This window comes from Urocitellus parryii, chromosome 9 (genome assembly GCF_045843805.1).
Source record: "Urocitellus parryii isolate mUroPar1 chromosome 9, mUroPar1.hap1, whole genome shotgun sequence".
Taxonomy (NCBI): Eukaryota; Metazoa; Chordata; class Mammalia; order Rodentia; family Sciuridae; genus Urocitellus; species Urocitellus parryii.
Window position 1 is genome coordinate 131641486 of NC_135539.1, and position 24114 is coordinate 131665599.

At 40.7% G+C, this 24114-nt stretch overlaps 1 protein-coding gene and 1 non-coding gene across 2 annotated transcripts in view; one reads left to right on the forward strand and one right to left on the reverse strand.

Annotated features, from left to right (window-relative positions):
- The first annotated feature begins 2402 nt into the window (after positions 1–2402).
- Positions 2403–24114, forward strand: part of Nmnat2 (nicotinamide nucleotide adenylyltransferase 2) — a 137624-nt gene continuing 115912 nt past the window's right edge. Inside the window, exon 1 of the mRNA XM_026392894.2 lies at positions 2403–2551. Coding sequence (XP_026248679.1) covers positions 2467–2551 — 85 coding nt within the window. The 5' untranslated portion in view covers positions 2403–2466. The remainder of the gene's footprint in view (positions 2552–24114) is intronic.
- Trnav-gac (transfer RNA valine (anticodon GAC)) lies at positions 11702–11775 on the reverse strand. The gene has a single exon. It is a non-coding gene; the product is annotated as a tRNA-Val (tRNA).

The following is a 24114-nucleotide window of genomic DNA, read 5'->3' on the forward strand; positions in this document are numbered from 1 at the left end:
TATGAATTTTAGGGTTGATTTACTATCCAGCACAATTTTTATTTATTTATTTATTCTAATTTGTTATATATGATAGCAGAATGCATTTCAATTCATACTACACATATAGAGCACAATTTTTCATGTCTCTGGTTGTATATAAATTAGAGTCACACCATTCATTTCTTCATACATGTACTTGAAGTAATGATGTCCATCTCATTCCACCATCTTTCCTACCCTCATGTCCTCTCCCTTCCCCTCCATCCCTTTTTCCCTATCTAAAGTTCCTCCATTCCTCCCATGCTCCCCCCACTGCCATCCCCATTATGGATCAGCATCCTTATGTCAGAGGAAACAGCTGGCATTTGGTTTTTTGGGATTGGCTTACTTCACTTAGCATAATATTCTCCAACTCCATCTGTTTACCTGCAAATGCCTTGATTTTTTTCTCTTTTAATGCTGAGTAATATTCCATTGTGTATATATACCACAGTTTCTTTATTCATTCATCTACTGAAGGGCATCTTGGTTGGTTCCACAACTTAGCTATTGTGAATTGTGCTGCTATAAACATTGATGTGGCTGCATTACTACAGAATTCCAGCACAATTTTTAAAGAATTTACAGCATTCCTACTACATTCTCTTGGATAAAACAGTGAACAACTTGCTACTCCAGGGTAGAAATTTACCCAAGATTGTCAAATCCTAAAAAGACAAATATCTGTACCTGTGAATCTCAGATTACTAGTTCTATTGTGTAAGAATAGAACATTTGGTCATCCCTCAAACTTTTCCTTCTCCCATTTTTTCTGAATCTCAGTCCACACATTTATTTTTTAACTCAGATTTCTAGATTTTTCTACATTTTTCTAGATTTCTCTCCTTCCCTTTTCCTTCATATTCTACCCATCTGCAAAACCTGTAAACTCTCTAGAAACCCTTGTCCAGGGCAACTCCACTTGCATAGGCCACAAGCAGGGTTTTTTAAATGCCTTCCTCATCTTTCCATTTGTACCTTTTCCCCATACAATGGCTAGAGTACTCTTATAAAAATGGAAATTATATATTGCTCCCATGATTAAAAGCTTCAGCAACTTCCTTTTGTTTTTCTACTATAGGTTATTCCACTCAGAAAAACTTCTGACCCATTATCCTAGCTGACAAGCCCTATTTAATTTTGCCCTGATCACCAATACTTTTTATTTGGTACCAGGGATTGAACCCCCATGCTTAACCACTGAGCCATATCCCCAGCCCCTTTTTTTTGGAACAGGGGGTTGAAACCAGACCTTTGCGAACACAAGGTAGATGCTTTGCCACTGAGCTACATCCAAGCCTCCCAGCCTTTTTTACTTTCTATTTTGAGACAGGGTCTCACTAGGTTGCTTACAGCCTTGCTAATTTGCTGAGATTGGCTTCCAAACTGGGATCCTCCTGCCTCAGTCACTGGGATTACAGATGTGGGCCACCACGCCCAGCACCAACACAGTCTCTAGGGCTTCCCCCATGCCCATACATTCTAGCCAGAGGAACTTCTTTCATTTCTATAAGCACAGGACACCTTTCCCTGTCCCTGAATATTTGTACTAGCTACTATTGTCTAAATGATCTCACCTTAAATGTTATTTCCCCAGAAAGGCCTTCTCAGACTACCTGATTTTCCTTCTAATCCACTCTGTTTTTGTCAGAGTGAATTGCATTCCCTTACAGTGTATTGCACACTAGCCATTTAATATTGTCTTTCTCTGTTTGTCTCTCTTCTTCCAGTATAATATAAACTCAGTAAGGAAGTGGGCTTTGCTTTATCAGCAGGATTCAAAATAGCACATAATACACAGTGAGCTCTCAAGAAACATTCATTGAATGGTAAATCTTTGTCTCAATATCATATGTAGGGTCCTAATAGTTTTCTAATACAGATATAGCAACTCTACATATTCTCTCAAACTGATGGGGTTGTGGCAACCTGCACAAAACGGGCCGATGTAGCAGGGGGAAGAGGTTCATGTTCCTCCCTATTTCTTGATAAACACTAGGTAAAGATATGGTGCCAATTCACTAGTTCATAATCATTAAATATAGAGCTCACACCATGCTTTAAGTATCCATGGTTCTGGACTTGAGTACCAAGCCTTCCTTGTAGATAAACTCTAAGGAACACAGTGATGGAGTTAAGTGGGGTGGGGAGGAAAGAAAGGGTAGGGAGGGGCATCAGAACCAGAGATACGAAAGAGGCTGGAAAGGAAAGAGAAGAACTGAGGATAGACAGCGGAGAGCAATACAAAAGCAGACTCGCATCTCGCCGGAGCTGCAAGCGTTAAGGGGAGGCTGGGAGTGACGCGGTTTGCGTCTGGAGCGGCTCCTTGGAGTCCACAGCATCCACCGCCGGAGCCTCGCCTTCCTTTCTCCCTCTGCAGACAGATCGAGACACAAAAAGAGAGGCAACCAACCCCTAGACCAGGGAGAGGGACCCAGCAGCACCATGACCGAAACCACCAAGACCCACGTTATCTTGCTGGCCTGCGGCAGCTTCAATCCCATCACCAAAGGGCACATTCAGATGTTCGGTGAGTCCTCCCGCCTACCCCCGAGGCGGCTTCCGCTCTCCTCCTTTCGCCGGCACCTGTGTTTTCCTGGGCGGCTGAACTGCAAGGCGTGTGCAGCTCCCGAGGGGTGCGCCGGCTGATCTGGCTAGTCTAGGTCAGTCACCAATTCCTGGCACCAAGGAGGGGACGCAGACTGCCTTTACCAGACTTCGCTTGCTCGGGGCCAGACCGTCTCGCAGGGGGCTACAGGGTGGGGGAGGGGAGGGGCTGGAGGTGAGTGTCTTTTGGGGTCGGGCGGGGGTTCTAGGTTGGAGAATTGGAGTGCCGCGGTGCGGTGGTTTGACTTCTTGGCGGGCGAAGATCCGAATGGGGACAGAGGATGGGGCGCGGAGAAGGGATGAGAGGGTTGGAGATAACGTGCTGTTTGTTTAGGATGGGCAGAAAGCTCGAAGGAGTTAAATATGGACACAAGCACACTCGCACATGACACCAGCGACAGGGACTGGGGCTTCAAGGAGATTAAATTAAGGTCTGAATGATGGTTGGGGGCGGCCCAGAGGCGAATGTTTGGGGATTGTGGACCGAGTATTGCTAGCGCGAGGTGGATACTGAATGGGGCGCAGGGTGGAGGTGTTGCTGGCCTGCGAAGATTTGACTACGTGGACCCGCTGCCTAGGAAGGGGAGGGGGCGGGGCGGCCTCTGCGGGAGGCCGTCTGCGAGTCGGTGTTGACAGATCCGGGCCCAAGTTGGCCGAGGCTCTGCCCAAGGCGTCGATGGCACGCGAAAGGCTCGCGGCGTGCGAGTGTATGTATGAATGTGTGTGTGTGTGTGTGTGTGTGTGTGTGTGTGTGTGTGTACGTATGTGCGCGTGAGTGGTGGGATGGGGGCGCACCATCGCGCGTTTGTTTCTTAGAGGCTTTGGGGCGTGGAGAGGGAGAGAGCGAGCCGGGGCTTCTGGCTGCTGGTTTAAGGTCCAGCAGAGACAGGGGATGCCTGTTGGAGACCTCTCGCCACCGGTGGGGAAACCACGCGGCTTAGCTGCTGCTCCAGTAGGACCCAAAGGAGCAGGGTGTGCGCTTTTAAATCCTAAGGGAGGGACGCGAACGTAGCTCTAGAAGCAGAAATTGAGGAGAAGTTAGAAGTTGGGGGTGCTTTTTCCAGGGACTCATGGAAATAAGGAGTAAGCAAGAGTGAGTGCACTGGAAATGGATGGGACCTGGTGGGCGGCCCTCACCCGGCCCTTGTGTAAGGCGCTCTCCAGAGGCGGCGGTGCTGAAACGCAGGGCGCGACAAGCTGGCTGCGGGCACACGTGTTTACCCGAGTCTGAGAATTGCGAGAGATTTCTTAGGGCTGTTTGATGAAAGCCGGATCGTATCTGTAAATCCGTGTCTGTAAAGACCCCGCTAGGCGATTTAGGCTAAAAATACTCTTGCCTCTAAAACTGAAAGGTGTGCCGAACTGGGGCCGCTTTTCAAAAACCCCATGAAAAGAGTATAAAGACTACATTGAAGCAGAGGGCAGATCTGGTAGGCATTTTTACATGATCCAAGGAGGGAACCTGAGAGAGAAGTAGCCATCCCTTCCTCGCTACTCCTTCAGCTTTTAAAAGAGTTTTATTTGGAACTAATGCCAACTTGTCTGTTAAATAAAAGCTTTTGTTCCAGCATCAGGGTAGATCAGAGCATCCTCGCCAGTCTTCTAAAGGGTATGGGTGTCCTAGGAACACTTTACTTTCACTTTCTTTTGATTCTAGTCTTCCACTTAGCCTCCTTTACCTCTCTGTCCATATTTCCTCTAGCCATTTTATTTTGATTGTCTTTATGCTTTTCCCTTGATCAAGTAAGGATTATCTTTATGCTTTTCCCTTGATCAGGTAAGGATAGGCTTTCTTCGGAACCCCTTAGCTCTAGGAATCTAGTGGGCCAGAGGGTGCTCCTCCTTTCTTCTTGGAGCTAAGGATGTGGTTAATTCTGCTTGTTTTAGATCAAAAAAGGGAGTGAGATTTAGAGGGAGAACTAGGAACTCTGTCCTGCAGTTGAAGAATCACTTTGTGGCAGTGATAAAGGCTTTTGTTAGGGAGATGCTGAGCTGCCATGAGCTTTGAGACTAGAATATGTGAAGAGAGATGCAGATTGCAACAGAATAGACCAAAGGAGACTTTTGACTATGTGATTATTTACTTGGTATCAGCAGGAGGACCAGGCAAGAATATCTGTCAACAAAGTTGCCCATTAATTAAGGGCAATTCAAAGAGCGACCCAGAAAAAAGATGTGATGTGCTTTCTATGACTTTAAGGAGCTTATTACCTAATTAAGGATTTAGCTCACAAACATGTGAAAAGCAAAAACAAGAAGACAAAATAGATATTTAAGAATATGGGGTAAAATCTCTTATTGGGATCTTTGAACTCTTAGTAAATTTTGACATTCACTTTTTAAACTTTATTATAGCTACTATATTTTTTATTATTATTATTAGTGATTTATTTTATGTGGTGCTGAGGTTTGAACCCAGGGCTTTACACATGCTAGGCAAGTGCTCTACTACTGAGCCACAATTCATTTTTGTAGAGCAGTTTCTGGTTAACAAAGCTTTTTACATCTGTTATGTTACTTATTCCTATAAGAACTTTATAAGAAAGGCATCATTATCTCCATCTTACAAATGAGAAACTGATATCAGAAGTTAAGTGATTTTCATGAATCCACATGGAGAACAGGTAACAGAGTTGTCTTGAACCCCACATTCCTGGTCCTTCTTGTAGAGGCCTGTGTACTACATGAAAGGCAGAAGGAATGCTCACAAGTTTACTGACTGCTAATCCCACAAATACTTTATTTCCTTCAAACATATACTAACAGATTAAAATGAAATTGACCATCAACCACATGAGTTCCTAAATATGCATCTCCTTAATAGCTTTTTCCCATCTCTAAAGAAAGAAATTATCCATGAACTATTTCCTTCTTTGAAATGTTTTGAAAATTTTTCTACTCCAAAACGCAGAAATATTTAATGCAAGTAAATTATCAAACTTTTTTTGAGGTGACTGAAATTTGTAACAAAAATTTTTAAAATAGGTAGCCAAACAGGACTTTGAAATTAGATACCTTTTTTAGAGCCCATCTTTTAAAATCCAATTACATACCAGAGGGAAAAAAGAGAAAGAATACAAACAAAAGAGTGGCATTTAGAACTAGATTCATGCTTCATCTCTGTAAAGTAGCCTTTGTACAATTCTCCGTACATTTTTGAATGAGCTTTCCTTTTACTCTGAAAGAGAAAGGGGTGTTGATATTATTTCTTCTATTTGTGACTACAGAATTATATAGGAAAAATGTGATAGAGATATTTGACACTTCCAGACTCAACTGTAACTAAAATGTTTTCAGGGATGAGTTTTGGGCAAAGTAAACCTATAAACTAATGCTATCATATTTTAAGGGTTTGCCTCATTTCATAAGAAGATAATGTGAAGCTAGATGTTGATTTTTTATATATTTTTTAAAGGAGAGAGAGAGAGAGAGGGAGAGAGAGAGAGAGAATGAGAGGGAGAGAGAGGGAGAATCTTTTTTGTAGACGGACACAACACAATGCCTTTATTTTTATGAGGAGCTGAGAATCGAACCCCGGTCCCACCCGAACCCCGGTCCACCCGTGCTAGGCGAGCGCTCTATCGCTGAGCCACAATCCCAGCCCTAGATGTTGATTTTTTTAATGTAAATTCTTAGTTTTTACAACTTTAAAGAAAGATATGCTAAAGTATAATCTGTACCATATTAAAGTGTAACTTCTACATACTTAAAAACTAAGAACTTACACCAAACATTTTTATTGCTGTATTTGTCAATAAATTCACCACTGGGAAATCAACAAGTTTAAATACAAAAGTAAAAAAGGACTAATAGATGGGTTTGACCATAAAAACTAGAATTAGGGGAATTAATCACAGCAGAAATATACCCTGTTTGTTGATGATTTTGCAAAATAACTGGATTTTCCAATGTTTCTGTTTCAAAATATACTTACTTTGAACTGTTGAATCCATTGAAAAGACACACTATCAAATCCTGCTCCTCTTAAAGGGTAATGAAGAGAGCTCTCTACTTGTTGCTGTTGCTACAGTTAGAAATAGTAAGAAAAATGAATTTGAGTTGCTACTGATATATAGAGAGCTGTTAGAAATCAACAAAGTGTTAAATATGCTTGAAATGCGTATGTAAAACATCAAAGCACAGTATTATACTTTAAACTTTTATACCACTATCTCATTTGCTCCTACCTTAAGAGATAAACTGGATAACATTATCATCCCCTTTTACACATGGCAGAGCAGAAATACAGACATAAGTCATTTGGTCAAGGTTATAAGCAAAAATCAGGAAAGAACCAGTTCAGGATATCTAGACTCTCATCTATGATGCCCTTTCTTTATTCCCCTATAATGGCAGAATGACATTGAGATTCACCAACACTTAAGGAGAGGAGCCATCTGAATTCAGCTGTCAGCAAAGGGTAATGGGAACTTCACAATTTTTTCCTTGACAACACAGGCCCCCAACAAAATATGTTCAACGAAGATATCTGTTCCCAGTCTCATATTTATAGCAAGAAAAGACTTCTCTTAATATGCTCATGTTTTCTATTTAACATCCCTTCTATCCATACTTCCTCCCCACTCCCAGCTACCTCAGCTAACACCTGTTCACCTTTATTTCTCCAATCACTTTCTCTTATTTTACATCTCAATAAGTGGCACTACCTTCATCCTGTATAATTGTGTGTGTGTGTGTGCTGGGGATTAAACCCGGGGCCTATATGTATGAGGCAAGCACTCTACCAACTGAGCTGTATCTTCAACTGTTCACCTTTAGATTTTAGCTTCACCAGTAGTTTCTGAGAGAACCTCCACCGACCCCTACATTAAGTTTAACTACCCCGACATTTGCGCCCACATCACTTTATATTTTTCCCATGCTGTGAGTCTCAGCTCATGTTTTATGACTGTTTTCCATGCTAAAGCTTAATCTCTACAGGGTCAGAAACAATGCCTGAAACCGTCCTCTGAAACTTCTTGCACTGTCTCACACATGAGCTTTTGCCTGGTTTCATCATTGGTACATTTCCTAGTACCTAGTATGAAATAGGCTCCCCCAATGGTTGTTGAATAAATAGAAAATAAATAAATGTGTAGTATCTTGTGCTAAACAGAGGAATGAGCCTCTTCAAGGGCTGGGATGATGAAATAGGGAGTCATGCGTGGTATGACAGAACAAAGAAAAGTTCAGGATGGCTGGAGGTAAGACTAGAGAAGTAGGTGGGAGTCTGATCAATTATGAAGGCTTATAAGTCATGTTAAAGTACTCAGACTTTATCCTGAAGATATTGAGAAGACATCACATTGTTTTTTAACTAAAGGAGTAAAATAGGCATATCGTTTAAATTAAGATTTAATTGGATTTTGAATGTAGGTTAATTAAGGGTAAAAATGTGATGACCACTTATGTAGATATCTCAGCAACACAGGTTTAAGACAGAGAAAATGGTCACCCAGCTTTTTTTGGTGGTATTCAGAGTACAGAGTGAAATTTGTATGTTTCTGTTCAAGGTAGATAAATAGAAAACTCCAGAGGAGTTTGGTTGATAGGAAAAGTGAAAAACTCATATTTTTTAAATTCTGAAAATTTGGAAATACATGTTCTAACCAAGCACTGATGCAAAAGAAGAAAATTCCTAAATTCAGTCTCTTTGTAGCCAGAGATATCTGAGTCTTATAATAAAAGCTCCCAGTAGGCTCCTGTTGAATTAAAGTTCTTCACACAAGAAAGACATTGAAGTTCACTAAAAATATGAAAATTGAAAGATAAAAGAATGGATTTTTTTTGGTTTGTTTTTAGTATGAAATGGGAGAGAATCAAGATCATAATTTTTAACATTGAGGTTGGGGAGTTGAGCAGAGTTGATAGAGTTCACACAACCCATCCAAAACTTACCTGTCACTGAGATAATGGCTGTAATAATATGCTCAGGTAGATGTTTTGGAATCTACCCCACTGGTTGTTAAGTGGATTGTCCACCAAGGGAGGCATATGGATCACTTGTGGTAGTTTCCCTGACAGTAGCTGTGTCTGCTTATGACACAGAAGAATGGACCGAAAAGGGAAATGTTGATATTTTTGTTTACACAGACAGATTTGCTTGATTTGCTTCTGTTGAATTCACTGACTGAACCTTATGTTGACAGAAGCAAATCTCCCCTCTAGGGTTCATCCCAAACTAAGAAACAGGATATAACCAAGAAGATTGATGTTTTAAGTTTCAAAATGAAGAACTATTTATTTTCAGTTTCTCTTTTCTCTTTGTTTTACTTGATCTCATTCTACATATCAAAGCTTTTCAATTTAGAATTAAGAGACTCAAACACACACACACACACACACACACACACACACACACACACACTTTATTGAGGATTGAACCCAGGGCCTCGCATATGCTAGCCAAGTGGTTCCACTACTGAGCTACAACCCCAGCCTAATTTTATTTTATTTTTATTTTGAGACAAGACCTTGCTAAATTGCCCAGACTGGTCTCAAATTTGCAATCTTCCTGCCAGGCCTCCTGAGTAGCTGGGATTATATGCTGTGTTATTACCTAATTTCATATGCTTCTTAAGAAATAGGTTGATGCTTCCTACTGCAAAGAAATGATGAATGTTGAAGAGAGAAATGCTAACTACCTTGATTTAATCATCATACATTATGTACATGCATTGAATTATCATGCTGTACACCATCAATATGTACAATTATTATGTGTCAAAAAAAGGAAACAGTTTGAGTTCTTCTTTGGTAGGAACATCCTTTGAAATGTTATGAATCTCACAGAAACATTTATACACAAGTTTCCAATGTTAGACCAACTCAAATGAACAGCCTAAAGTGTGGAAGCAAACTAAAAAGCATAACCTGCCAACACTCAAGTTTGAACCTCTCTGTTTCTAAGATACCCTCAGACATGAGAGGATGAGAGGAAAATGTAAAACTAGATGGAATGTGGATATGTGTGTGTGTATACACATGTATATATACACATATAAACTTACACATAGTTATTTTTCTATTGATAGCCAGGAGTTGTGGAAATAGTCTGTGCATGACTGGAAAAAAGAATGATGAAAACACAATTTTGAAAATGTTTCTTTTTAGGGCTGGGGATGTGGCTCAAGCGGTAGCGCACTTGTCTGGCATGCATGCGGCCCGGGTTCAATCCTCAGCACCATATACAAACAAAGATGTTGTGTCCACTGAAAACTAAAAAAATAAATTAAAAAAATCTCTCTCTCTCTCTCTCTCTCTCTCTCTCTCTCTCTTAAAAAAGAAAGAAAGAAAGAAAATGTTTCTTTGAAAAGATTCAAGTCAGTCCATGTATGTGACCTCACCCCATCTCCACACTGCTAGGCCAGTGCTTTACCACTGAGCTACACATGTAGTCCTAAGATTCAAGTCTGAATTTTATAATATCCTTGTTCTCAGAGCCACCCATACAATGTTCTATATGTGGTCATTGCTTTATTAATCTTTGTGATATTGTAAAAAAACTCTTCCCAGTACAGTTCTCCTTCAATTTTAGAGTTCAAATTCCATGCTTAATTGCTCAAAAAAGATCATAAATACATAAAGGAATGCATTAGAAATTTTTCAGTATTTTTTTTTACACTCCTTAGTTCACAAAATTTTTGTTTAACTGAAGATATTTAGAGTAATTCTTTAAGATTTTACAAACTAAGACCTAGGGTACAGAAGTTCATTTTTACAGAGAATTATATAACTATGGATATGCTCCTTATCTCAATATATGTAAATGCAGCATCAGTTCACAGGAGAGAAGTTTTCCATTGCCAGAGATATTCCAATTATAAGCATTCAATTGCGTGGAATGCATTTACTTTTTTTGGGTACAGTTTGGCAGCTAGCCTCAGAAGTATTTTAGCTTTAAAAGATGTTTCAACAGCTTACATGGTGCGACCAAGGCCATTCTCCTGACATTGGCTCCCTCCTTTTGTATTTTATATCTCCATGATTTATGAACTCTGCAGCAAAGGCAAATGCTATAACCACTACTACCAGCAGCATCTTCCCCTTATTATCCTAATAATGGAGCTATCTTATATGAGCTTTTTAAAAATCCTACTACCCTTCAGCTGTTTTCTAGTAAATTATGTATCACACATTTTTCTTCATTCTTAGACAAGTAAGCCAACCCAGAAAATTCTTATACTTCTGGAGACAAGGGTTAAAAGGAGGAGGGAAGGAGGGAACCAGACTCAGAGGACAGTCATGGGAAGTGGTGAGTGGTGGCAGCCCAAAATCACTCTTCTGCTTCACTTTCTCCTGCATCCTGTAGCCATGCTCCCATACGTGGGCCTCATTTAGTGCTTACCAGACAATAGGAACATAAGCAAAGTATGCCCCTGGATAAAGCTGAATGCTCATAGCTTTTCATTTCTTCCAAATGCTTAGGCCAAAGATCTTGAACTAATGCTTACTTCTTCCCTCTTTTTCACCTCTGTCTATGCCAGCAAATGTTTGGGGACCTATCTTCAAAATATAACCAGGATCAACCATTTCTCTCCATCTCTACAATGCTGGTAAAGCCACTGTTGTCTTCATCCAAATTATAGCAGTAAACTTTTTTTTTTTTTTTTGGTATTGGGGATTGAATCCAGAGGTACTTTACTACAGTGCTACATCTCCAACCCTTCTAATTTCCCCTTTTTTAAAAAAAATGTTTTTTTTTTAAGTTGTCAATGGATCTTTTATTTTATTTATTTATTTGTTTGTTTATATGTGGAGCTGAGGCTGGAATGCAGGGCCTCACACACGCCAGGCAAGTGTTCTACCACTGAGCCACAACTCCAGCCCCTTAATTTTCATTTCTTAAAAAATTGGAGACAGGGTCTTGTTAAGTTGCCAAGGCTGGCGTGTGATCCTCCTGCTTCAGACTTCTGAGAAGTTGTTACTACAGACACACACCACCACAACTGAGGAGTGTTTTGTTGAGAGCACCAAAAATCGCTGGGATTAAAAGCGTGCATACCATGCCCAGCTCCATCTGGATCTTAAACTGCTCTCCCTTCATTGGACGTAGTACTCAGTTCTTTTTGTGTGTGTGGTGCTGGGGATTGAACCCAGGGCCTTTTGCATGTCAGGCAAGCACTCTACCAACTGAGCTATATCCCCAGCCCTCAATACTCACTTGTTAACAAATAATCAATCATTAAAATGTAAGTGTCACTATATCTCTTCTACCTCATTTTTAGCCACCCTCACTGATCTTGCTTCAGCCTTTTTTTGAACTTAATATTCCCTCTGCCTGGAATGCCTGTGCCCCAAGTCTAATTCAGTATCCTCTAAGTCTTTGCTCCACTGTAAAATCCTCCTGCTCATCCACTGGATGGGTCATATTCTACCCATCGCAGAATTTTAATTGCACCTTGCACACTCCCAGTTCCCTGACCCTGCTTGGCTTATGTCTCTTTTCCCTTAACTTTTATCACCTCTTTACAAATATGTTGTTTCCCTGTTTGTCATACTTATTTAATGTCTGTCTCCCCAGTGAGAATTGAGCTCCTCGCACACAGAGGTCTTTGTTTAGTCGGCTGACAAATGCACCTCAGGCTCCTAGAACAGCACCTGGCACAGAGTGGGTGCTTGATTATATGTTTGTTGAATGAGTGAATGAATGAAATCTCAACATCACCTACCATCCTTACCTCAAGACTCCAGGAGACTTGTGGCAGAGGGTAGAGTCACGAGAGGACTCAGTGGCTGTTAATTCATTCAATACATTTTATTGAGTTTTATGGATGCGCCCTGGCACATTAATAAAAGTAATGACATTCTTTCCTATGTCTCAGGGGATGACCTCTAGATCTTGCACTTAACACAGCAGTTCAGGTGACTGGTATAATGAAACAGGTGAGAACCAGGTAAACTGACACATAGAGGAGGAAGCTGTCACTCTGGACATGGGGAAAGGGCCTTCAGAGTAGTTATTAGTGAAAGCATGAATTTGAAAGTCAGAGCTGCCCATATAAAGGATGAAGATGGCATTCTGGGCTGAGAGTAGGATAAATGTGGAGCCCCTCATATCGTGACCTATTGAGAACTTCCCAGGAGTTGGTTACAAACCTGGAGTGTATATGGGTGGGCAGAGGGGAGGACAGAAAACAGGTTGGGAGAACGCCGTATCCAGGGGGTCAGATTCTACCTGGCACTTTTAGTGAGCCCTGGAAGGATGACAGGATGTGGCAGATGTTGGGCTGCCACCCAGAATGTCAACATTCCTTCCATTAGCACTTTACTAGGGATATGCCCCTGTGATATTATCTAAACATCTTAAAAGTTATTATTTCTGTATCATCCTTTGAAATAAAGAGGGTTTTTTCCTTTTTTTTCACAATCTAATTTATTTTCTGAAATGGAACCACTGAACGTTGTATAAGCCATCTCTACTAATGGAATAAATAGGTAAAATATAGTGCTATATATCCCCCCAAAACACCAAGAACAAACAAACAACAACAACAAAAAAAAACCAAGGATCCCACATCCTGGATGAGAAGCTCTTCTCTCCTGGATTCTAAACTTACCTCCTCTTGTGCTTCAGTGGATGGCTCCTGTTGTTTGAGTCTTCTCAGTCTTGGCGAACTCACTTTACCCTAATCCTATCTTCTGTGATTTTGTAAAATTTGGATGTGCATGCCTGATTTCTTTTCCATAGGCTAAATTGTCTGTCTGAAAACTAAGTACAATGGAGACCCTTTTCTTTGATACTTGTTTTAGTTCTAATTCTAATGATTTTGAAAAAGATATATATTTCTAATCTTGCTATAAAACTATGATTTTTCATGACTTTTTGAATTATTATAATATCATTATGAAAACTCAAATAAGTGACATTCCAATGAGAGTTGGGCTTCACAATGCTTTATTCCTCAACATTTTTCTAACCCTTCATCTTGGTACTCATTTTAAGAGGTGGAATGTTCATTCCATGGAGCATTGAGATGAAACTATATCAATAGCTGTTCATACTATTTTTGAAATAGTTATGGGCTTATAATACTTAGCAGCATGTGAGTCATCATGTGAACTACAAGTGCTTTAAAATAAGGCAATTTTTGCGGGGTGTGATGGCGCATGCCTATAATCCTAGCTTTACAGAAAACTAAGGCAATTGGATCTCAAGTTTGAGGCCAGCCTGGGAAACGTAGCAAGATCCTGTCTCAAAAATAAAAATTAAAAAAAGGACTGGGAACATAGCTTAGTGGTAGAGAGCTTTCCTGGAATGGACAAAATCCTTGGTTTAAATTCCCAGTACAGAAAAAAATAATTAGAAAATCTTAAAACAAAACAATTTTTAAGGAATTAAAGATTGTTATTGATTACAAATTAAAATGAAGAAAGACAATTATTTTGTGAATATAAATCCAATAATTACTTTATTTACCACGAGCCAATCTTTCTAAGCAGCATTTGAAAGTTATTTACATGTTGTGACCCAGGGAATCAGAGTTGATAGGTAATATATGATTTTTCCATGCTGTGAACAATGTGGATAAACAGTAGGTAAATGTTTCAGTTTGTCCTATTCATTTCTTTCTCTTTATATGGAAACTAGTAACTGAATTGGTTTGTGGATACATTTAGTCTCTTGGACCCCCATCTGTAAACCAATATAACTGAGGAGCTGACAAACTGTGGCCTGTGACCCAATGCAGCCACCTATCTTTGTAAGACATGAAACCTCAGAATAGCTTTTACATTTTTAAATAGTAAAAAAAAAAAAAAAGTAAAAGAAGAATATTTTGTGATGCATGAATACTTTATGAAATTAAAATCTTATTGTTCATAAATAAAGTTTTATTGGCATATAGCCAATGCACATTTATGTGTATATTACTTATGGCTGTTTTTGTACTAAAATAGCACATTTGAGTACTTGCAAAAGAACTATTTGTGTCCATGCTTCATAGTCCCCATAAACAGCAAAATCTAAAATATTTACTACTGAACATTTTTTATAAAAAGTTTTTTAGTTGTTGATGGACCTTCATTTAATTTATTTAGTTATATATTGGTGCTGAGAACCAAACCCAGTGCTTCCCACATGGTAGGCAAGCACTGTACCACTGAGCCACACCCCCAGCCCCTACTACTGGACATTTACAGAAAAAGTTTGCCCACCCTTGATAGAACCCAGCCCTGGGGGTTGGAATGAAAGTGAATCAAGGGTTCTCAACATAGGAAGTGCAGTTGAAGTCCATTATATGGACAAACTCTTTAATGAGCAATTTTCAGTCTAAACTAATCTCTAAAAAGACTCATTTAAGCAGCAAATGTAGTTTCAATTTCATGAGTGTCATTTTTCTGGCTGACTGGGTAAATGATCATGTTCACAATGGGGATGATTTTCTGGCGTTTGGTTTACACTGGACGTTGATTAGCCCCTCTGGCTAATGTTGGACATTTATCTGCTATTAAACATTAGGTATACTTCCCTATCCTTTTCTTGATTCTCCACTACCTCTTTTTTTTTAAAAAATTTACTATTTTATATACCTTGTGTTTGAGAATTTGAAAAACCTAGCACACCATTTGCATAAGGCTTTTACAGGCGGCTCTTGCAGTCACATCAGTTTTTCTGCAGCCTCTCACCTCCTTTGGAACTTTGATAGCACTTGGTTTGTACCTCTGATATAGCACTTAGCACACCGTGCCAAGAATCGTAGCTATTTGTGTCCAGGCTTCATAGTCCCTCTCGGACTTAGTCCCTTGCCAGGATCTTTTGACTTTTTAATATCTCCCCAAGGTGCCTAGCACAGTGCTCTAAGCACATGGAAGACACTATAAATATTTAGCAAATGAATGAATTATTAAACTGTTAGGAACATTCAGAATTGCAATACCAAGGCAAAATAGGTAACTAGAAAAAAGTCAAGTATTTGGGAACCAGAGATTCATGTAAGACAGGCTCAGAAAACAAGACAGATAACAAATACAAGGTGCCAATGATTCAGGGACTTTAAAGGTGAGAATTCTTGCCTTCAGATAAGAAAGTTAGAGCTTGCTATGCTGGAACCCCCCTCCCTGAGTAGAGTCTTCACAAGTATGGTGGTCACAGTGGGAATCTGCAAGTCATGTTGGGGAGCTATTAAGTATGCAACTTGGCAGGAATTGAATCCTAAAACTGTCCACTGGAGGTTTTAGTCAGATGTATGGTACATCTAGAAATGGCTTCTCAGTGAGGTGGAAGTAGGTTTGAGGTGGCAGAGGAGTTGAATTTTCTCTTTTGTATATTCACAGTTTTAATAAGATTTTATGTACATGGTACCCACTTTGAAATTATTTACTAAGAACAAACAAACAAGATAAACATTCTTGGCTTGTCAATTTTAAGTTTTCATTTTCAGAAATCCCAGAATCTCCATTTGAAGGAGATTTCAAAAATCATGCTGATATTCATCCGGTCCTGAAATCCTCTGTAAAACATCTGCACAGTGTCTGTTCAATTTCTGCCTGACATAGAGGGGATGTACTGTCTTTCAAAGCAGCCAAGGAGAACTTGGCACAGTTGTGTTTTTCATGATTGTTCCTTCTTTTGGACGGACACTGGGTTTCCTGAGACTTTCATGCATTGGCCTTAGTTCTTTCTTTTGAGATCCAGGGAGCAGGTCTCTTTGTCTTGTACTTGGGAGACAAATAGTCAACACAGCTAACTCCATCTTCCTGGTCAATCTTTAGGTTTCCTTCAGCTGGACATGCGTTACCATTTCTTCACAGCACCCTGCTCATCTTCGAACATATCCTCATTGTCTTTATCACTCTTATGTTTAATTCACAATGCAGTATTGATGTGGTCTGATGCACTCTGAATTACTGAATTTAATGTAGTGTTTATTCCCTTTATTGGTGCTGTGTCTCTCTTTCTACTTGAATCAGGTGAGGTAAGCTATGACTTACCTGCATAAAATGTCCTGACACTGTGAATAATTGGTCAATTTGGCAGATTGAACTGCTAAACTAGTCCAATTTATTTTTTAAAAATCTAACTGCTATATTGTCAAGATGTGCTGCCTTTGGAACTTTGCAGGTCAGAGCACATGCTTAATTGTATGAGATGTCAACCACACACTGGGAATGACATCCTGCCTTTGAAAAAAGAAAGAAACTCTGCAGGTTCCTAGACAAGGAGTTTCTAGATTCTGGAATCAAATTTGATTACAGAATCAAATTTATTGATATTTCATTGTTGTCCCCCCCCCCAGTCCTAGGGATTGAACACAGGGCTTAGTGCATGCTATGCAAGTACTCTATCTCTGAACTAGATCCCCTCGTCTTTCTTAAAATTTTATTTTGAGACAGGATCTATGTACATTTCCCAGGCTGGCCTCAAATTTGTGATCCTTCTGCCTCAGTCTTTGGAGTACCTGAGATTATAGGCACACGCACTACAACTGATTGGGCTGTATGTTTTTTTAAAATATATTTTTAATTGTAGGCGGACACAATACCTTTATTTTATTTTTTAAAATTAATTAAGTTATTTATTTTTGTGGTGCTGGGGATTGAACCCAGGGCCTTCTGTATTCGAGGCAAGCACTCTACCAACTAAGCTATATCCCCAGCCCCCTTTATTTTATTTTTATGTGGTGCTGAGGATCAAACCCAGTGCCTCATGCATGCTCGGCAAGCGCTGTACCACTGACCATTGTACTCAGTTTTGGAAAGTTCTGATTTTGTGTGTAGCTCCTTCCCTCACCACCATCCTGTGAATACTGCCCTATTCCAGGATTCCCGTGAGAGTGGAAAAAAATTCCCTTGTTTTCTGCAATGGTTACTTTGTCCCAGCAGAAGTGGGCAGTGTCACATTTAAATTGTGCTGGTGGAATCTTCAAAAAAAAAAAAAAGTCATTTTTCTTATGGAAAATCCCAAACAAATGCAAAAGTAAACAGAATGACCCAATGAACCCCAATGTACCTCATTAATTATCAGTTCGTTATCAATCTTGATTTATTGATTCCCCTGCGCACTCTCCGACTCCTTTCCTGTATTATTTTGAAGCAAATCCCAGACATCTCATGTTTCCAGGGGAGACCCTTTTCACTGGTGTATAATTGCTTCTCTTTCTGTCTTTTCTCCATTAACAGACTGGGTCTTTTTCCTCCCTGTATTGTTGCTTGACAGTTTGGGTTGCAGGTGGGGCTGGCGTGGGGACAATGTCTAATTCCCAGCTTTGAGCAGACAGAATGCCTCCACTCCAGTCAACAGTCTGTGATACTTTAACATCAACATTGCCTTTAAAATGTGGGATTTATGGCCATTCCCATCTTTCTCCCATCGTGGGGTCCTCTCAGGTTTCCCTCCAGAGGAGGGCTTCCATTAAACACAATGGGCCATTCTTCCTTGACTTGGAACATTCAGCTTTTTATCCCTTGACATTCAAAGCCATGAATGTGTTAGATGTTTCTACATCAGTGGTTCCCAAGATGGGGGTCTCCAACACCCATGCTTTCTCATAAATCAGAATATGGATCTAGGAACCGTTTCCAGTGTTTCTAATCACACATATTCACCCTCAATATGGCATACTTGAGTTAAGTATCAAGTTTCTGAGCTTTTGCTTGAATTATCCGTTTGGTTAGGTGGATTCATACTGATCAGGAGTCAGGACTGGTAGCCATGGCTATCTTTGGTGAACAAAAGAATGGGAACAATTTTTCTTCCATTCCTTCACAGGAGGAGAAAAATAATTAAACAAATCCTGTTTGGTGACAAATTTAGCCCCTGTAATACCATTGGAATTCTTGACTTGTTTGGCCTGACTTTAAACTCTGTATAAAATTAAAATAAAACCTTTTTTTTTTACTGGTTTCTTAATCCTTCCCTTCTGCTGCTTTAAATCAACTTTTCAACGTGTATTGTCTTGCATTTTGTTATCATTTGCATTTAAATGTCATGAATAAAGAACTCCCCAGAGAATGTGAAAGCCCAAACAGCTAGCCCAGTAAATCATAGGGCTATGAATATTCATTTCAAAGGTCTGACTTCCCCACATGAAATTTGCCCCTCTTTGCTGCGCTTGTTTAGACTGGTCTTTGGTGGTTTGGATGGAGTTCATACTAAGCTCTGACAGTGGCGGGGAAGGAATTGGAGAGGAAGTAAGGACAGTCTCCCTTCTGGCCTCACTAGCTCTGGGTGCTCTCAGGTGGCTCCCCCACTTGCTCCTACTCCCCACTCAGTGCATCTCTCTCTTAGATGCAACTTTGTTTACTTCAGTCTTTTGTGACTTGTAAAAACTTTTGCTTAAAGAAATGAACAGGAAAAAAAGTATTTTTGCAGTCATGAAAGGCCTAGAAGGTGGGGAAAAGGAAGAAGAAATGTTTATAAGCAATCATTTAATTATTATATGACAATAGCTTGGGAGTATAGTCTGAAATTTGGGAATTAAAGAGACCTGGAAAGAAAAAAAGAAAATTCAACATGTCGTTTAGAGCACCCTCAGCCCCTTTTCTGTTTCCCTTTTGAACCTGCCTCAGAGGCCTTTGTGGGAAATGGAATCACCTAATGAAGCTCATTTTGTCTTGGGGGAGCAGAGTGGGGAGCTTGTTGGCCTGACATCCCTGACACTGCAGCATTTTCTGGCCTGTGTTGTGACCAAGCTTGTTCATCCCTTTCAATAATCACTGTAAACTCACAAGTGAGCTAATATTTACTGAACTCTACTATGTGCCAGTTGCTGGTTTAATTGCTTTCCTTTTCTTAGCTCATTTCACCCTGAAAACAATTCTATTATCATCTGCCTTCAACTAATCATTAGAGAGTTTAGGTAAGTTGTGTCAAGAAACACAGCAAGTGCATGGCAGACAGTAATGTGAACCTGACTTTTAAAATTTATTTATTTATTTATTTTTGTGGTACTGAGTGTTGGAACCAGAGATGCTCTGTCACTGAGCTACATCCCCAGGCCTTTTTATTTTTAGATGGTCTCACTAAATTGCGTAGGTTAGCCTCAAACTTGTGATCCCGCCTCAGCCTACCAAGTTACTGAAATTTCAGGCACCCACCACCATGCCCAGCCTGTATTCTGACTCTTGAGGTGATAGTTTAAGCTACTAAAGATGCTGTCTTGCTTTGGTGTTGAGTGCGATGCAGTCCTCAGCACTGTGTTAAGGGCTGTGACAATGCAGAAATAGGGGTCAGGTCTCATTTGGAACTCGCATCTACCAAGTGGGCCGGCACCAAGGTTTAGATGCAGAGAGGCTGGTGCTGCTCTGGGGAGCTTGCTGAAATCAGCTGAGTGTGCAAAGGCAGAAGACTCTAGTCCACCAATGAAACCTGTAGGTAAGTCCAGGGGACAGAGAGAGAGGAGCAAGAGAAGGGCACATCCCAGAACCAGGAGCCACTGGAATATCACCCCAAGAAGCTTGGGAGCAAATCAAGAAGGGTCCTGGGTGGTGACTGTGAACAAGCTACACTTGCCTTAGTGCTACTTCAAAGACCCAGAGTCAGAATAGATGGATTCTTTTACACTGAAGTTTTAATTTCATTTATTTTTAAATTTTTAATATTTTTTCTGAACCCAGGGTCTTATTCCTGCTAGGCAAGTGCTCTACCACTGATCTAGATCTCCAGTCCTCTTTTACATTGTAGTTGATTAGATTATGCACAGATAACTGTTCAATAATCTCTCTCCCCCCCCACACTGTAAAACTCAGTATACCTGCCTGGGCCATTGTGAGGCTTAAATGGAATAATGTGCATCTTCTTGAACTGCCTACCGCTTACCTTGGGCCCAATGCTCTCTTGCACCCCTACAAATTCCTAGACCTGAGCTCTGACGAGTGCTGTAGGTTTTGTTAAGCAGTTTGGGACAAGATGGCAGAGCTTGTGATGCAGTCACCAACAGCTCTCTGAAGATCCCACTCAACTCTAGGGAGGGTAAATTCAGTTCTTCTCCATAAGGCAACAGGTTTGCCTCCCAGTTTTCCCTACTTTCCCCCACCTCCTCTCTGTTTTCTTGGTCCACCTGACCTTCTGTCAATTTTCCCATCTCTAAATCCCTTAGCTGGCTCACCCCACTCAATAAGCTAAAAATCCTCTGCTGGTCAAACTCTGACAGCTGTGGTTTTCCAACCATGTTCCTGCCCCACATACAAAGTTTACAGCCCATCATTTCATAGACGGTGTAATGGTGAATACAAAGGGGTAATATTGGCAGTCATTGCCAGTGATGTCTTGCCCTGGTCCAGCATGCACTCACTCTTGGGGGTCTGGGTGCTTGTGTTAGTGGAGGGTTGAAGTAGCTGAGGCAAAGAGGGCAGGTGCTCAGCATCGATAGGTGGACGTTGTCAGTGAGCATACAGAAGCCACCAGAGAGACAGACTCCTGGCTGGGACAATTTACTCTCCTTTTTGAGGCTACTGGTAGCTTAACTGTCAATGAGAACATTGGGACTGCCTGTGCCCAATGGATGGAGGACCTCATTTAGGTGTGAGCCCGTGGTGGGTCCTGCAGGGAAAGCTGGGGAACTTTTGCCCTTAATCTCCCTGCAGAAGGGGTGGGCAGCTTCTGCTGCTGCTGGAAGGACCAGAGCAGCTGTCAGGTGACTGCTCCTCCTCTGGGAGGGCTGGCAAGAGAACCACGGTTTGGGGCCAAGTTTTGGTCCTGTCCTCACCCTATTGACTCTCTCACCCTTACAGAACCTCTCACTGGAACTAAAGGTGACGTAGGGTAGACACAGCCTCCACAGTACAGAAAATAATCAGATTTGCAGTTGGAAGGGATTTGAGAGGTCATTCATTCATTTATTGGATACTTTCCATGACAAAGAGCTCACTTACAGTCACTTTCATTGCTGGGCAGCTTCATTTATTAGAAAGCTCTTCTGACTTAAACAAAATCTGTGCCTCATAACTTGGGTTTGTCCTATTTCCACCTTCTGAAGCTGTCAACCAGGCTCTGTTTTATTTAGCTTTAATATCACCCCATTTCCTTGGCACATGGACTGGGAATCTTGAACATCTTTTTTTTTGGGGGGGGGGGATACCAGGGATTGAACCCAGGGGCACTCAACCACTGAGCCACATCCCCAGCTCTAATTTGTATTTTATTTAGAGACAGGGTCTCACTGAGTTGCTTAGTGTCTCGACATTGCTGAGGCTGGCTGTGAACAGGTGATCCTCCTGCCTCAGCCTCCCAAACTGCTGGGATTACTGGCGTGCACCACTGCGCCCAACTTCTTGAACATCTTTGATACCCAAATGTATAATAACACATATTGTAGCATCCCCAGACAGCTTTGTAAAGCATGATCCACCCCATTACAAGATACAGGGTTTGTGAGTGGCATGTTAATGACTTATTACTGGATATTTAACATGGCTCATCTATTCTGCTCCCCATGAATCTCTTTCTGTTTCCCCTTCATGGCACTATCCTCCCCTGGCAATATTTTAGATAATTTTTTTTATTGTCTGTCTTTTCTCAAAGAACATAGACTCCATGAGAGCATGACCTTGTCCTGGTCTGTATTATCTTATATCACATCCCACATTTAGAATAATGCTAGGATACAGGGAATAACTCCATTAGTATTTTTTAATACATCAAGAGCCAGATTCAGATGGTGAAGATCTTAGATTCCATTAGTATTCTTTGAGTGCTCCAGAAAGGGGCAAGTTGATTTTTTAAAAGACTGACTGGTAGAGCAGCAATGAGCCTAATCCTGAAGTAAGTGATGTCTGTTCACCCCAATTTTGCACTTGTCATCTGGGTGACCCTTAAGCTGGATATTTAATTGCTCTGAGGCTTACCTTCCTTATCTGTAAAATGGGACTGGCATTCTGGGGATGAAATGTGACTTTGTAGGAGAAAGAATTTTTATGAGCTGGAAAGCATTATGTAGATATGAGTTGTTGTTATTATGATTGAGGTTGTAAAATCTTGATCTAATAAAAAGTATATTTGGGGCTGGGGTTGTGGCTCAGAGATAGAGCACTCACCTAGCCTGTGCGAGGCCCTGGGTTTGATCCTAAGCACCACATAAAACTAAATAAAATAAAAATATGTGTCCAACTAAAAAATAAATATTTAAAAAAATAGTATATTTGGCCTAAGAATGAATTGATCTTCTACTTGAGGTGAGTTCATTTCTGGAGTGCTAGGGATCACGTAATTTTTAGAAATGCTCTTTACGAGTTTGCTTACTAAGTCTGCCATCGACAAACACTTGAGTGCCTACTATGTGGAGGCTTTATTCCACTTGAGGTACAGCAGAGAACAAAACAGGCAGAAATCCCTGTCCTCCTGGTGTTTACAGTCTAGAGGAAGCAGAAAGACATGAATAATAATTATGTGGTACAGTAACATTCTAAATGTCAAGAAATAAAAAGAGAAAAAAGGAGGATAAAGGAATAGAGAGTACTGGGGTAGGGGTTGGGATTTCGGGATATATAGTCAAGGGAATATCTCACTGGAGATGATGCTTGAGCCAAGACTTGAAGGAGATGAGAATCTGACCATAGAGACGGTGGGGAAAGCATTTTAAGGAGAGAAAATAACAAGCACAAAGGCCCTAAGCTGAGAGTTTTCTTGTATGTCCAACAACAAATAAATAAAAATGAGACTAGTGTGGAGGAAGAGAGATGGAGGGATAGGTGGCATTAGAGAGAGAATGGATGGCCAGATTGTGCAGGGCCTTATAAGACATTGTTAGGATTTTGGCTTTTATTCTCAGAGGAAAGAGCTATTTGAAAGACTTGAAGAGAATTGTTACATGGTCTGACTTCTCACTGGACTTATTCTGGCTACAATAATAAAAATAGAGCATAGATGTTGAGCACTGAATGAAATCTAGAGGAGAGACCATGATGGTTTGGACCAGGGAAGTGGGGGTAAGAAGCCACAGGATTCTAGATGTGTTTTGCAGGAACTGCCATAGGATTCGCTGATCTGTTTTGGTCAGAGAAAAAAAAAAAAAAAAAAAAACAAGACTAAGGATGAGCCAAGAGTTTTAGCCTGAGCCCTTGAAAGAATAGAGCTTCCTTTTACTGATGTGGGGTGACTGTTGGAAGAGTGGGTTTGGGAGAGAATATCAGGTGCTCAGTCTTGGACATATTACTTGGACATATACTCCAGTGGAGATGTTGAGTAAGCACAGAAGAGCCCGGAGCCAAAAATAAAAAAATAAAAAAAAATAAATACATTGGGAGTCATCAGCATATTGTTGGTATTTAAAGCCACAAAACTGTCTGAGAATAACCAAGGGAGTAAGTGTGGATGCAGAGGAAGTCAAGGGCTGAGTGCTCTGCCATGGTTAGAGGCTGTGGAGACGGGGAAGGGACAGCCAGGCTGACTGGGAGAGAGCAGCCAGCGAGGCAGAGGGAAGTCAGGAGACTGGGATGCCCTGGAAGCCAGGGGAAGTGAACGCTTCAAGGGGGCTGTCAAATGTCACTGAGATGTCAGCTAAGGTGAGCAGAGAAAAAGAACTGACAGCATCCCAAAGAGGAGATGTG